Here is a 17127-nt window from a genome sequence, read left to right as displayed (position 1 = left end):
TTTTCTCTTCAGCGTCCGAATAGACATTTATCTCGTTTTAAGTGTATTTTTTTGGACATTTCTAAAAAAAATAAAGATGTTAATTAAAATACTTTTCTATTGCGGTTTTTCAATGGAATTGCGTATTTAAAGATTCGTAAAAAATAATTAATAAAAAAGAAAGAATATGTTAAACAATATTTTACAATTTATATTTTGTTTGCAATTAAGGTATAAAAATATTTCAGGTAACTATATCCGGGTTAAAAAAAATTACAAATATAAGTAATAAATATAATTTTAGATATAAAAATTATAGATTATTTTCCATTTTACCATCGCGATATTAATGATGATCTGATATTGAAACGTCTACATATAATTTTACAATTATTATATGTAACGAAGTTGAATAGACTTTTTGAATAGACGAAAAAGATCCTGCAGGGATTTAAATGCTTTTTATTATTTATTAGTTTTAATTTGTAAAACTCTTATCTTTCTATTTTTATAGCTTTTCTTATTTAGAAAAAAAAATATATTAAAATCTTAAGGAAAAAAAAATCTAGGAAAATCTAGGAAAATATAATTATTTCATAAAACAGTTTTATAAAACATTTTCAATACTCTCTGTAAATATCCTTCGATGGTTTACATATAACTCTATATGGTTTTTCGTATTTAATTTGATATTCGTTCATACATGATAAAGCTCTTGCTTAATTAAACATTCTGCAATGCTTCCTCGAAATTTGACCAGCTAATGGCGTACGCTAATTAAATACCCCATACACGAATAATCGGACATTAACCGAAGCGAGCTTACGATATGAGTGAAAAGTGAATCTTGCATGTGGAATGTGGCTGCGGATACGGGTCTAGTTAGACACGAATAGCGGAGGAAACGTTACATGCTTCGTGTGTACACATTAAACCCTCCAGCGGCTGATCGATCGTGAAAGGCACACACGGAACAGAACTGACCGTTGATGTCAGCCGAATGACAAGACGCGTATTTCGCTCGTGCTGGTTGTAAAGGGATCCATGGACGGTCGGGTCCTTTGAGTTGCGGAAATTCCAATTTCACGCTGCATCGCGACCATCGAATCACGGCATTGCAAATACACCATTCGGAGTATCGAAAAACAGAAACATTTCTCTGTGGTTGTGTTCAAGACGTACGTCGCGTCGCGTCGCGTCGCGTCGTCTCGCCGAAGATGCATTTGCCGACGCAGAAAATCTCGTCGTGCACACACGATCGCACGGTGCGGCGTTTCTGTTCCGAGAATGTAGCTTGTGAGCTTTCCGAGCAACGTCGCCCATTCATGCGCGCGACACATGCCACAGTTGTCTATCGGTACAGGCAAAGTTGTACCGCGACGGGAAAAAGTTCGACACTCCCTGTATAAAGTCGCGATAGCTACAAACAAACATGAGACACACAAATGTGGCTTTCAGCGTCTCACGTTACGCAGCATATTCTTCCCTCAGACGCGACCATTAGAGAACGGGGAGCGAAAAATCATATACGCGATCGTCACTACGTTTCCCTCGCGGTCGTTGACTCGGCCGAGAGGCAGAAGATGTAGCTTCTCTGAAAGTGGAACTCACATCATCTAAATAAATAAACCGTTTCCCGTGTGGTGCGGCCCGGCTGAAAATTTTACGAAGTGCACAACTTCATCTCGAAATTTCAACGGGATCGATTCGATCCCGGTTTGACTCGGCCGGAATTTGGGACACATGCATGTGGAACCGCAAATTGTCCACCGTGGCGTCGTGTATACGGTCGTATATACGGTCGCGCAAAAGTACAGGTCGATGTAAATGTAATGTAAAAACCATTACGAAAGTCGACGAAAGATAAACCGAAGAGAAATGAGCCCCTCAATCCAGTCTCATTATCTAATGAAAATGTTGTTCTTTTTTTTGCATCCGATTCTCTCCAGAGATAATTTTATTTCTGGAACGCCAACGATGTATAATGTTAAAATTAAAACGCGTTAGGAAATTTAGTTTTCCGACGTTTAATTTAGTAGCCTACGTGATTTTATTAATGCTAGATATTATATATTTGAGCTTTACATTAAAAGCCTTCACTCACACACACACACACACACACACACACATTTCAGGGCTCGTCTTTTGCAATTCATGCACACAAGAATATTCTAAGAATGAATTTGGATACGGAGAATCCGCGAACCGCATAACTTCTGTAAATTAATGGTTCTTGTGTCAAATAAAAATATATCTTTATATTTAGTAAATATTTAGTTGATACTATTTAAACAAACGATCTATTAAAATTTAGTATTTAGTATACATTTTTTCCAATATGAGACTAACGCGTTCGCTTTTTTAGCGTCATCCAGTAGAGAAGGTAGTGGCTGCACGCGTGGTGTTCTTGCAAGCGCCAGGTGCAGCTTCCGGCAAAAAGCTCTCTGTGCATAATGCAAACTTCAACTGTACCGAGAATTTCATTCGTCTATGCGCACGTGTATGATTTTATCTTTTGCGCTTTATATAAATACCGAGACTGTCGCGCTTTTTTGAACGTATTCTATATCGATCATCGCTGTTTTTCATGACATTTGTGAAATAGCAATTATAACGAGAAAGATCCGATGAATAAGCCATATTTAAAGTGAAGAATGCGCGCTTGATGTTATAAAAAGAACTAATTATATTAAAATGAAAGAAATGTTTTTGCCGGTATTATTTTATGTATAAAAATAAAAGTAAAATGTATATATATATATATATATATATATATGTGTATATTTATAGATAGTTTATTTTATTAAATTTTTTATATTATACATTTGAGTTAAGCGTATCAGTTAAGCCGTCCTCGATATATTCTGTGATTTACGAGAGATGAAACGAGAGATGAAACGTACTTTAAATAATTGATGTCTATTGATTCGTTAACCAAAAATTTTATTATCTATTCTGAATAAAATTCTCTGTATTCTTAACGACGACTTTAAATCAATTGTATTTATCAAAGGAATCGAATTCCTTATTTTAGTCAGTGCCAAAATAAGACCGTGTCAGTGGAACTCTAATTACGAAGGAACTGCGATAAAATGAATGTAGGTTGTCTAAAATAATCTTGGTTCGTAATTGCGTTAGTCCTAAATAAACAATATTGTTAAACAGTATCAATATTTGTATATGTAATTAATATTTATGTACAGCTCCGTATATAGAGACGAAGATCGTAATCATTCGATGATCGTAAAAATCAATTTTTTTTTTATTACTTTCATAATCGAGGTCACAACTTTGCCTTTACTTACAAATGAATATCTGACAAACATAGACGCGTAAGATCGAGAGATAACCCTCGATTTCTAGCGATCTCGTAATAGCGGTAACGTAACGAAGGGCGTGGTAGAGTCGTTCGCGCAAATAATGGAGAATTGATGGCCGCGTAAAAAAAGAATCAAAAACCGGGGCATGCTTTTTATTTTAGAGGTAAACGATCACGGCCGTCGCGGTCAATTGTTCAATCGAGAGATCGAATAAAACTGCTAAAAAAAAAAAAATCGTTATGACTACAGATGACTGGCTAAATTCTGAACACGAGCGCTTTAACGTCGATTTATATTACCAGCACGCGCTTGTGTTATTGCTACTAATTTTGACTCGAGATGTAAATATATACTTTTAAAAAACAATAAAAATTCCGCGTGCAAACGTTCCTGCTGACTACGCGAAATTTACACAACATTTGTTAGAGATGACACTTGCGTTACGAAAAGGTTTAATTGCGTGAAGTTCTGTATGCAGATTTCGTCCCTTTATGATTATTTATGTACGTGTATTGGTTACGTGCTCTATATACTAAGCGGTTCAATATAAAGCATACCAGGGAGCGGCCGAGCCCTATTGATTTCGAGTGAAACCGGTCAATCAGAGGGGACATTTCTTTGGCGCAAAAAGCAACCCTTTCGCTTTATAAAAATTGTTAGGGCGTAAAAATTTCTGCCGTTTATACGATAAAAAAAGTGTCATATGTTTACAGTATATTATTAAACTTATAATACTTACATTACGGTATATCATCTCTCTGTACACTAAAAACTTTGTATATAAATATACAGCAGGTATATTTTACTCTCGTATTTTTTACCCTCTCGATTTTATCTATTTTCTCTTTTCTCTTTTCTCTGCCAGCGTCATTAAACGCTATCTAACTGTTAAGTTTCAGTATTTTAGACTGCTTTTAGCAATTTTCAATCTTATTTCATTTGGAAATTTGATGTCACGCGGAGCGCTTCGGCGCTTGTAGTTCCGCAAACCGCACCCATCCTTTTCACTATTTTCTCTCGGATTCAACTTCATTTCTTCGTTTTCCGGAAGTGAACGAAGTGGGGCGGTGGAAAATGCGTTACCGGTATAAATTCGATGAAGTGGGAAAGATAGGGACGGAGATAGAGATATAAAAGAGAGAGGCCTGTGCATGTCACGATCTGTACAACGTTATTTCGACCGCCAATGCGGAAAGCTGTTATAAAATCCATCCGCTTGTAGGGTCCTTCGCGCCATGCCTTCGATTTTCCACAATGCTGTTATCGCCAATGAAAAATCGAGGAGTTCGTACTTGTGAATAAATCCGAACGGTAGCGAGATAATTTCGGTAGATCGATATATGAACTTTGAAAGTGGCGCAGGTCCAATTTTAGAAACGTTATATTTTGAATCGCGCAACTCGTCGGTTTCTTTGTACTTTAATAATTGAATATTGTTTTTTCGTACATCTGTATCACTCTTGACACTCTGGCTATATTTACGTTACATTCACAATATCAGTTGGAACGTGTAATAATAAAGCTCTTTTTTTTTCTCTTCGCGTTTGCTATGTCTTGCTTCTCATGTTTCTTGCAATTCACGTAAGTAAGAGTAAGTTATCGATAGAGGCTCCCTAATCTGATTAAAAGTTAAGTATAGAGGAACAGTGTTACGAGCCAGGAAGACTGCACTCTCCCATGATAAAGACATATATGCGATCTTAGATAATCCTTTGTCGACTTTCCTTCTAACAGCTCAAAAGTTAGTACATATATATGTGCTAACTTTTGAGCTGTTAGAAGGGAAAGTTATAGTATATGTACTAACTTATATGTATATGTATAATAAATTATATATGAAAAGAATAGTCTTGAAAAGTATCTAAAAATTTAGCTAGATACAGATCTGAAAATAATTTTCTTAAGCCATCAAAATAGTTATATAAAACGTTCAAACGTTGCCAACATTGCCGCAAAATTTTAATATTCCAGTAATGAGTTTAAGTAGCCTAATTATTTTGATGTCTATTAAAAATAATTTGAAAATTCTTATATATATAGATAAATTTTTGGATACTTGAACAAAATCGTTCTTTCAATAAATATATAATAATATAAAAATATAATATGTATAAATTATATAAATGTGCATAAAATGTAAGATTTACCGAGTTTCAACTTCGGAAACAGAGTTAAGGAGTCTGATTCTACAGATTACCTCAATTCGCGAAAGTTGTAATGTTTTACAACTTTCCTTTTGCTTAACAACGTTATCCCGCGTCGCGGCTGTTACATTCTCAAAGGCGCAAAGTAGAACATTTCTGTCGCTAAATATTAGAAATATTTTCTTTTGATGATGTACTCGTGAAAAGGGCTTGTTCAAGTACACTTATATTGCACTTCTGCAAAAGCTAGTCGAGAATTCAAGATGGCCTTAAAAAGTAGTTTCAAGCTTCCGTTAAGCGTAGAAATTCGTGCGACACGCCGGAGGCGAAACAATACTCGCTGTGAATTTATTCCAGATATTTCGTGATTTCTTACTTGTCTGCAAGAGAATTCCGGAGGCGCTTCTACCCGAGAGAATTTCCGACTGCATTTTACTATTTGCGATTGTAACCTCAACGGTTCGATGTATAATCCTACATTTTCTGCGCTGCGAGGAGGCGCGCCGTAGGATTTGTTAATGTAAGAGGTCCCACGAGAGGCATTCATGACGACCGAAGCCATCGCTTCGGCAAAGCTCTCGGAGGGAGCTTTTTAATGAACTCCATTTTTCTGATCCTGCCCTATTCGCTAAATATTTAGTGGACGGCCCTGGAGTTTCCTCAAAGACCCAGTGGCGGATTGAGCGATGGCTAGCGCGGAGTAATATCTTAAGAAGCTTGATGTAACGTCGATAAAAGTTTGCATGAGAAATTTCCTAGCGATGCACTCGTGACGCATGACGGGGGTTTCTCGAGAAATTTTTCAAGGGAAAAGAGCTTCTGCGCTGAATATTACCACTTTGATAACACCGATTTTCATAACTTTCGTAATTATATTTCGTTACAGTCTCTATTCCTTATCATATTTTTACTGCGTATATACTAGAATATGAATAAAGGAGAAAATATATTTAATCGCGGATGGCATTAATTTCTCTAAAGTCATGCGATTACCTATCCACTTGCTAAGGTTTACTTTGTTATGTCTGTAAACCGAACCACGTATTCTCGCAATAACTTGGGGCTTCTTGGCTATACAGTTGGAAAATTTATTTTAAATTTAACACATTGTCTCAAACGATTCATCCAACTTTTGTGTTAATTTAATAAAAGATGATAATGAATGAATATTTAGAAAAATAACATAATATAGAAATAATGTGTAAAGGGCTATTAGAGCTAAGCAAGTTGACCTATATGCCAATATTATAATCATTATAAAATAATCTAAAATAATTTTTTCAAATGTTTCGACCTATAATATATCCTTCTCTTCAATGAATACAAATACATACATACAATTCAATTGGCTTTAATAGCCCTTTACATTTTGATAATTGGTATTTATTGGAGTCATTGTTGTATACATTTTTAGTTATTTTGTAGAAATTAACACAAAAAATTTGACACAATTTGAAAGCAAATTTCTTCAGTAACATTAACATTTATAATGTTGAATTATTACATACATCTTTTATTCATTTATCCCAAAATTTATTTATCCTCGAATTTACGTTTTAAAACTACATTATTTTTATGTTTATTTATTTACTTAATAAAATGTGTTATTTTAACACTAAGAAATATTGAATATCAATTTAATACATACTATTTAAACAACATAATCATTATGTTAAATTAACACTTGAATGTGCTAAAAATTTAACAAAAATTTAACAAAATGTTAACAAAAACTTGAGTGGACCGTCTCCAACATAAATACGAAATGTTTTTGTACTGTATGATGTCGCTCGCCGCATATTCAAAGGAATAAAGTAATCATCTAGAAGACTTTGCACGACCTTTCTCAAATATAAAAATATGGCCTCTACAAATTCTTCGCATGACGAGCGATTCAAAGGAAGGGAACGATAAAGAGAAAGAGGAAGCGAAGAATGAAGATGCGTGTACATACTATGTAATATGTATGCTTTGTGCCATCGAAATCTGTTGTCGTTCTATTGAATTTCCTTTCTCATTTGAAGCGGATGTTGATACGCGATTGTTGTTACGATCGACTGGGAGTTGTAGCTTCTACAGAGAATAACTGATCCCGATGAGATAACTGTCGATATATCCGACGCGCAGGTGTGCAGGAGGTGGCTCTCATCGCGACATTATACTGTTCGATATTCTGTCGAGAATGCGGACCGCATTTGCATATTCTGTAGGCTAGAAGATGGTTCCCAATACGATGGTGGTCCACCGTAGTATACTGACCGGCGAGTCACGGGCCGAACGGCCAATTCTTCCCTTAGCACAACATTCCCCGGTAATCGCATTCAATGTTTACGTAAAACAGTATGGCGAATACCGTATAACCCGAACGGAATAAAACCAGCCGCCGTGGCGATAAAAAAAGTCGGCCGTAACCGACTTTTCTCTCGCGCCTTATCAGTTTAGCTTTGCGCGCTGGCTCCGATAAAGGACGATCGATCTATCGATCTACGACCCCGTATTGAAATGTTTAAGCGCCGCCGCCATCGTCGCGCTGCGCTTCGTCGGTCTCCCAGGAAAATATCTTTCATCGATGTGCTCTTTGAAACCGCCCAACGATCTATCTTCCTTTGAGTTAACTCTCTCATGGCCGTGCGCGTCGCGGTGGATTTCACTGAAATTCGTTCGGCTCCATTGTTATTGCTACCGTCGAGACGCGAGCAATTTACATGAAATTTCCAATCTCGTGACAAGCTATCGACGGAACAAACGACGGAACGTCGACATTAATACTATTTTACAGAGGATTGTTTGGCGATGTATTGTACAATGAGAGATATCAACGTCACTCCGCGGAAGAAGCGGTACAATGAGATGCCAGATGCCAGCATGACGGATTGCTCTTCCCACGCGTTTCCTCGAGATTATCAATTTCCATCTTCTCTCGTTTTCGCTCATAAAATCTCGGGCCGCCTCCCATTCCTCCCGGCTGTCGGCGACGCGACCGCTGCTTGTCTCGTATTAAAATGTCGTTCGTTTTACTGCACGTGTATCCTACCCTGAGAGCCCGATAAATTCACGGATGCACCCTCGGGACCGTAAAGCAGCTGGTCTGGCGACGCCGTGCCGCTTAGCATCGCACTTGCGTTTCCCAACCGAGGGAAACGAGGGAGCAATCTGTTCTTCGATATTTGCCTACAGTTAGAGGCTTTCGTCGACTAGGAGGAAATCCTACTAGCATCGCTCCGCACGACCAGAGCATTCGGAGCACGTTTTGTATAATTGGGGACGAACAGAGATGGCGACGTGGCATGATGGGAAGCGTTCCAAGGACGAAGAACACTCACGTGAAATCAAATGTGTTTAATCGAGTCACAATCGTCGTCGATGCATAGATTCGTCCGATCTTCAGCGATGAAATTGCACTCCTTGCTGATAGGTATTTATTCGCTTTGCTTCTCGTTCGCGCGAACAATCGGTTGATAGCAAACGCGGCGTCAATGCGAGTTTCAATTCCACTCGACGAGTGCTCGTTATTACGTTTGTCGCTTTGAGCGAACGTCCTGTGTCGCGTCGCGTCGCGTCGCGTCGTGCGGACCGCAATTGAATCATAATACGCAATTAGAGCGAGTGAAAAGCGATAAGCAGGGCTTATTGACGGCCTTTGAGAGCTTTTAATGGCGGCCGTGTAATCGACCGTGCCGTCGCTAAACCGGCGCCGCACCTACGTTCTCCGAGCGGAATGTGTCACGAGCGTATAGAAAAAGCACCCCTTCGACCGACGATGCACAAGCTGGGGTCATTCAGAGTCACACCAACGGGGGTTGACGTAGAAACACAAGTACCACCCCTTTCATTCGCGCCCCGACGTCTTTCTTCCGCTTTATCCCGTCGTTGCTCCTATTTCGCCTGGTCTCTGCGAGACGACCGCGTAAAATACGACATTGCGCTGCATGAAATGTTAGCGTACGACCTACCCTGTATTTTTGAGGAGTGGAGGTTTAATATTCGTCCGACCAAGATAGATGGCGATGCCGTCTTGCCGTAAAATTATTCAAGCGTCTGCGGAAAGCAATGGCACGCATCTCGCGATAATGAGATTATCTTGAAACGGGGAGACCAACGAGGAATTTTATCAAGAATTTTATGCTAATTTCATATCTCTCCTCCGCTGTCGTATCACGGCGTCTCGAACGCCTGACAGTTGGAATTACAATTTATAATAATTCCTCATTCTGTGATATTTCATGATATTTAATAGTATCTTGTGAATTAAATTTTATCGTAAACTGAGATACATCGTCCTTTGTCACTCGAAGAGTCGTTTTCAAGTTATTGGTTCACACGTAAACGGTGAAGCTACTAATTTCGTTCACAAGCTCTTAGGTTACCAGCGATCGTCAATAGAAATTTCATCTCGGAAATGAAAGGGCGTTCGTCTTTCCTACATGAAAGGATAATCTGAATTGGAAGCCTTCGGGTATGATGACGGATAATGCAAGCACCAAGAACGTCCCGATTGTACGTTCCTTTTCACTTCGGTCGTCACGAAGGGATACTAATAGCTCCGCGTAGAAGATCTCCAGCTAAACGCCAACTACGTCGTTGACATGCATCTCGTGCGTAATGCAATTAATTCGACACCCTCGTACCACGGGAAAATCCCGCGCAATTTACTTTTTGCTGTTTAAGAAAATCTGTTTGCATTCGTGCGGACGAAGAAATCCCGTTTCATCTCTGGAGCATTCTTAATCCGATGTTCGCCGTGACTGCCAAGAAATGTGGATATCTCATGTGATATTAATAACCATCCACGAATTTCACCATTGCACTCGCGCAATTCCACCAAGGGCTGGATGATGCTTTCATAATTAGCAGCTACGTACCTCTTCTCGGAGAACCCCTAAGGAATATTCCTCCGTATTTGTACCTTACGCAATTCAATGCACATCTTATCTGCTCTTCTCGCCGTCTGGGAAGAGCAGGAGTAAGTTGCTAACTACTAATTTGAAATACGAACGTTCGCCTTTTCTTCCCGTGACGATGCAATTTGATTAACGTGAACCGATAACGCCAACGCTTTCTCAGGCACGAGGGAGAACGGAAGTCGGCTTCGGTGTATTCAGAGATTACACTGAAATACAAAAGGCTAAAAAGAAGAAAGAGATAGAAAGAAAATAAAAACTTTCAACGCAAATTCGTTTTCTTTATACCGCAGCAAAACTGCAGATTGTAAGATTTCAAAGGGTAGGCGTTAGCTATGTATGAGAATCAGTAAAAAACGTAAAACCCTACGCGCTCTAAATAGATAGGATCGCATAGCGATGACGTCTGTTGAAAAGTCATTAGAGAGGTATGTAACCGGGACGCCAAGATTCTACACCATTCTTCATGATTACAGTAATCCTTCCTTTCTTGCCGTTGACGCATGACGTTCCTTGTGTGCGAATACCCGGACAACGTAGCTGAGTCAGACGCCAAGTCGGACCAAGTCAGAGACGCTTTGGATTTGTCTTGCATGGAGTAATCGCGTGATAACGAGAAAATAACAGTAATGTAATGTACTCTCTTGAAATTAACGGCGCAAAATTAAATAACGCATTGTTTGCGTTTAAAGTCACGTAAACAGTAAACATGTAAAACTTTTAACTTCTCGACATACTTTTAACTTCTCGATAATAAAAGATTGTGAAAAATGATTTATACAAAAGACAAAGATTGGTTTTAAATAAAGTGATAATTATGTCTCTTTGAAATAATATCGTGCGAAGTAACGTAATGTTAAAATGAATTATACCGCATATTGCATGGCACTGCGGTGCTATGTATTATGTCCCATGAGATACTCGTAATTACAACGAGATACACCTAATTATGAGGCAATGCGAGTTTATGGACTCTAAAAATAAACGTGATGTCCCAAAACCCCCGATACTTTTTAATGATAAATTAAACGATCAAATTACTATCGGTATTAATTTAAAATTAATTTACGGAACAAGCTATTAAAAAAACACATTTTTCTAATTGAGATATTAAAAAAGTTCCATTCTTTAGCCTTTTATAAACCATATTTGCTTCTCACGATATGTAAACTAATGTAAACTAAGGTATGGAGTAGAATAAAAAATGTAAAGTTTAGGTTAAATAATAGTAATATTTTGTAGCGCTTAATTAATGTATAGGATTGCAATAAAAGTTTGTAGCGCTATATTTATAGCATGTTTACATGTTTTAAAAAAAAATTGGCAATTATATTATCATTCGTCCGAGCAAAATTTTAGCTTTAAGGATCTGTTTTTTAAACTGCGATATGATAATCTTTAACAGATTTATGATCAATAAAAGTCAAAATGCTCCTTTTATTTAATCCGCTAATAACTTAATAACGAAAAAATCTTAAGAAGATTTTTAAAAAACGATTTTATAGAGAAAACTTTAATGATAGAAAATAAAAAATTTTCGTAAGTATCTTTTGCGTACGTGACACATCTACAAAGTGAAAGAAAATTTCTTACTTCGTCCAGCTCTTAGTTTTCTACATATAAAAATTTATCAAACTCACAGAAACTTAAAAGACTTAGTGATTTTCCGAAAGTACAGACTATAAGCTTTAAAATTCTTTTTTTTAAATTTGAATTTTGTTCCCTTTAAACAAAGTTGTTTGAATATTGAAGTTTGTAATATTATGAATAAAAATTTTTGTTTCAATAGGTTAAAATTTAAAAATAAAATGAAAAAGATTATGATAAGAAAGGTAGATATATATAATAGGATATATATATATATATATTAGGTTTAGGTAATAATAACATTTTGATAGTGGATTGTCAATTAGCCAGTAAGCATTAAGATATAGATGAATGCGTGGCTAAATGAAGTTGTAAATCAAGTCCCTCCTTGACTTTGTAAAGTGAAGTAAATAAATTTCTTTTTCTATTTTCTTCTCATGAAAACAAATATATGGTTTCCGGATACTCCTTAGTGAATTACCTGTGATGATTCTACAATTCTTCTGAGAAGATAAGGCAGACACCATTCTATGGTTTTCGTGTATCGGTAATGTGCTCATTTTGTGCAGTTTTACCGTATCATTTCAAGCATTTTCGCTATCGAAAAACGCTGTAAAAGCCAATATATTTTTAAAAAGAAGAAAATATACTTTCAAGAAGGATATTCATGAATTTCTCCTTCATAGGTCTTCCTTTCCATTTCGGGTGCATCGAATGGAAGCGGAAACTCGAGGTATGAAGGATTCGTAAGCTTGACTGCCAAAACTTGGATTTTATTATACGTGCATGGAGTATTCAGACATTCCTATAACTTCGGTGGATCTAAATTTTATCGCCTACTTTCCGAAACACGCGAATGAACTCATCCTGCAATTTATGCGATTGCGTTATTCTGGGTATTGATTATGTAATTCTTTTTCTAGAATGGAAACGTGAAAAGTGAACATTTTTATGTATGTATGTACGTACATACATACATTTTTCACTCTTCACGTTTCCACCCTAGAAAAAAAGTTAAATAATTGACTTCCTGAATGGTAAATTATTATTAATGGCGTTCTTCGAAATTCAAAATTTATTTCTAACAGATTATCGTTAATTTGTATGGTCACAAAGTTCTCCATTACTTTATCCCGGTAGCAACTGATAAATATTTATGTACATGTTAATTATAGGTAAGCTGGTTGTCAAAATGAGATAAATTGCCAATAGCGATTTAATGTTCATTAAACGCTATAAATCATATACGGTCATCATATGTATAGTGTAAAATTAGACTGCACGCAAATATGATTAAAATAACTTTCGGATAACACGCTTTTCGTTAATTCATCGGGCAGCCATCGATTCAGGATTCGTCGATAAAAAGCTTCCTATATGTAACAGCTTATCAAAGAAATTACGATTTGAATCCTCTATGTACGATTATTTTCACTGCGAAAACGTTTCATCATCATATATAGTTGGAAAATTTAAAACATTCCACACGTAATTTAAATAGTTCACTCAAATTTTTATGTTAATTTAACGCAAGATGAATATGTTAGATATTAATAGTAACATAAATTTTAAAATGTAAAATGTAAAAAAATTAATACAAAAAAAGTAATACTGACACAATTTGTAAACAAACTGTGGAATTTTTTTTTTCAGTAAAATTAATTTTTTATGATATGTCAAATTCACATGTATTCATTTATCTTAAACGTAAATTCTATTTTGAAATACATTATTTTTATGTTATTTGTTCATTTATTCCCAAATTATTATTTTGACAACAAAAAAAATTTTAATATTAATTTAACACGAAATTTTAATAAACTTGAATGGGCCATTTCACAAATACAAAATGTTTTTTACTGTTTAATATATCTCATATATTAAAAAAATATTTATTAAAAAATTATAATAATTAGTACTTTACATTCTAGATATCGTGTGATACTTTCTTGATATTTTTATTTAATCACCTATGGATATATATATATATATATATATATATATATATATATATATATTTCGAAAAAATTATATATAAATCATTCGATATTTCAATGTAATATACTTGCAGCCGCAGGAATCGCCAACGGGACGAGTGTTGACTTGAAGTGACAGATAAGCGAACGGTCGCGGATAACGTCGGCGAGAGAGATTCTTTTTCACCTTTGTTTGTCGGATCGTGACTCGGGACCACCGTGCTCGGAATCATTTATATGGAAGATGTATGTGCCCACGCCGGCGTATGTATCTTTCATAGACGGAGTCTCGTGCACGAACAACTTCGCGTTCCTCCCCGATTTCGAGCGAGCTCTTTCGCGAAATAATATTGATCTACGACCTGTCGAAATCTCTAGCATCGTCTTGACGAGCAAGTAAGGTCCACCGGATGTCTCTCGTTTCCGATTCTGAAACCGCAAAGAACTTTATCCGATGAAAGTTCCTCCCATCCCCGTTCGCCTTCACCACCCTTTCTTCTATGGACGTGAACGGAAGGATTTTGATAAGTCCCTTTCGCGGCTTTCGTCGGGGACTCGTAGGATCGGCAAACACTAATCTCACGTAGTCCGTTCACGAAAACCGTTAGCTGGGAAAAAGAAGACTTATCTAAAAGGGCGAGAGTACGAGTGAATGCGCCGCGTGATCCTCGATGTTTGCCGATATTTTCCCCGAGTGCGTTATATATCACGTCCCTTTGTGTGCCTTATGTATAATTTTCACGATGCTGTTACACTAATAGCTGTATTTTGTACATCAAAAATACGAATCGCTGTAATAAAACTAATGATTACTATACGATAATCTGTGTGGCTTATCTATCTAAGCTTTGCGACTTTTCTAGTTTTTTTGCGGAATTCAAATTGAAAACTGGTGATCAGATTTAAAAGAGGAAATATTTCTGAACATTAAAAAAATGTGAGATATTTCCAAATATTTATATACGTACGATGAAAATTTTAAGGAAAAGTAGTATTTAGATCATATTTATATACTTATGATTTAAATGCTGTTTTTTTATTTTCATTGCACCTATGTAAATATACATAGGTATGTAACCAATGTGGTTTAAATATATTTATCTCTTTATAAAAAAAAATGTTAGAGAAATGAAAAATAAAATGAACCAATGTTACTTTTATATGATTATAAGTTTCATACATTGACATATAAAAATAAAAAAACAGACATAAAAAAACTATTTTCTAAATTGACTTATCTACTTATTTATTTATCTCTACGAGGCAAAATTAGAATCCTGGAAATAATAAAAGTAGCAAAAAAACAATCGATGTACAGGGTTGGCCATATTCGATGGAAAGATGTTTTTTTTTTTCAATCATGGGAAACGTCGTTACTCGATCTAACATCTCTGTCAAAAGTTACAGTGTTGCCCAGATCTTTCCGTCGAATATGGCCAACCCTGTATTTACACTCAATATGTCTAAATTAGTTATACTCTGGTTCTATGTTATAAAAACTGTCCTCTCTTTGGTTATAAAACGTGAAGAAAATAAACTAAACGCAGTATTGTAAAATATGAGGTAATTAGAGCGTATAGTCCAGTTAGAGCCCAGAGTCAAAACACTATTCGCTGTTTGTAGTAGGTAATTACACAATTTAACAGATGGCAATAGTAGTTTGTACAGGTTGTCTGTCTGACTCGATGACTTTATTGCTCAATTTGTCCATTCTGTTATCGTCAATAAAGCCGAATGCAGAATGTCATAGTCGTAATGTAACATTTCATAGGTAAGTAACTATTGCTACCAAAAGATAATTATTAATTTCAGTAGTAATTATTAATTTCATGTTATTGTAACTCTATTATTCATATTTTATAACATATATTCAGTTTATACTTTTGTTACTATGTTTTGTTTAAAATCAAATAAAAAAAACTCTTTGTAAGAACCAATATGGCCAACAGGCATACTGAATGTATACATATCGATTGTAATATTTTTTGGGGGATTTTCATTATTCCAGGTGATGGATTTTAATTCGTCTGCTAAACATCATGGAAATAAGTGTAATAAATAGATAAGTAAAATAGAAATAAATCCATTATTTGGAAAATAATTCTATGTGTATTCTGTGTTCTATTCGATAAACCTATTAATATGTTAAACTTATAATCTCATAAAAGTAACATTGGATTATTTTATTTTTTATTTTTCTAACTTTTTTACGAAAAAGAAGAATATATACTTAGGTCATATTGATTATCCAATTATGTACTCAATATGCGCGGAATGCTACTTTTTTTTATCTTTATTATATCTACATAAATATTTGAATGTCTCACATTTTTTATTAACATTCAGAAATGTTTCCTCTTTTAATATTCTATATTTTGCTTTACTGATAATAACAAAACGAACAAATTATGAGCAATAAACTGATGCAATCGAGTAAAACGGACGACTTATTAGTGCTATTAGTTCACCGTGTAATTATCCACAAACAGTGAGTAGGTCATATTAGATATTAAGTCATAAGATCCGGTTATCTTATATTATATTATATATATATATATATATATATATATATATATATATATATATAATCAATGATTATTAAACGAATGTATTTATCATCGCTGTCCCATTTAACCTAAGAGTTCTAAAGAGGTTCTATTTAATCACCTTTGAACCAATTCTTTTTGCATGACGTGACGTGGATTCGCTTCTCCTCAGATGCCATTCCACTATACGATAAGCAGCAGAGAAACGTGGATTACTGTTATGCGTTCCGTATACCTAATACATTATTGTGAGCATAGCGGGAGTACATATGGAATAATGCACAGGGTAGCGCTGAATCGATTTGGATAATCTCGGATGCATGGGTTTAATTAAGATGGTGCTAATACACCTGGGTACAAGGGACAGTTCGTGCATACTACCTGCTTGAAGGCGTGACCGTCTCGCGTTGGTGTGAATACCGTTGGACGCAGGCGCCATACTTGGGGTTTGGCCTTAATCTTTAAATTATAGAACGCCCTGTCCGTGCTCTAACTCAATTACGCGAACTTCTATCTTTCGCATAACTCTCGTCACGATCACGTCGTCTTTTACTAGTGATTTCTTCCCAAATACATGCCAATGAACTCTGCATGATGATTCATCTTTACTGATGAGCGACATTTAGAAAAAACGTCTGGTTTACAATTCGAAAAACTACGTCGATCATTTATAA

General features: G+C 35.8%; 1 protein-coding gene across 7 annotated transcripts in view; it reads left to right on the top strand.

Annotated features, from left to right (window-relative positions):
• LOC147907164 (neurobeachin-like) overlaps positions 1–17127 on the top strand; it is a 139137-nt gene that overhangs the window by 18885 nt on the left and 103125 nt on the right. The window contains exon 2 of one of the 7 annotated variants that reach the window (XM_087413917.1): positions 10821–11329. The exons of the other annotated variants lie outside the window; for them this stretch is intronic. Within the exon in view, the coding sequence (XP_087270043.1) occupies positions 10821–10823 (3 nt within the window). The 3' untranslated portion in view covers positions 10824–11329. Of the gene's footprint in view, positions 1–10820; positions 11330–17127 lie in introns of those variants that run through there. 7 annotated transcript variants of the gene reach the window in all.

Source organism: Acromyrmex echinatior, chromosome 15, assembly GCF_024713525.1.
Source record: "Acromyrmex echinatior isolate Ae372 chromosome 15, ASM2471352v2, whole genome shotgun sequence".
Lineage (NCBI taxonomy): Eukaryota > Metazoa > Arthropoda > Insecta > Hymenoptera > Formicidae > Acromyrmex > Acromyrmex echinatior.
The sequence above is the reverse complement of the archived record's forward strand: the minus strand, read 5'-3'. Positions and strand labels throughout refer to the sequence as shown.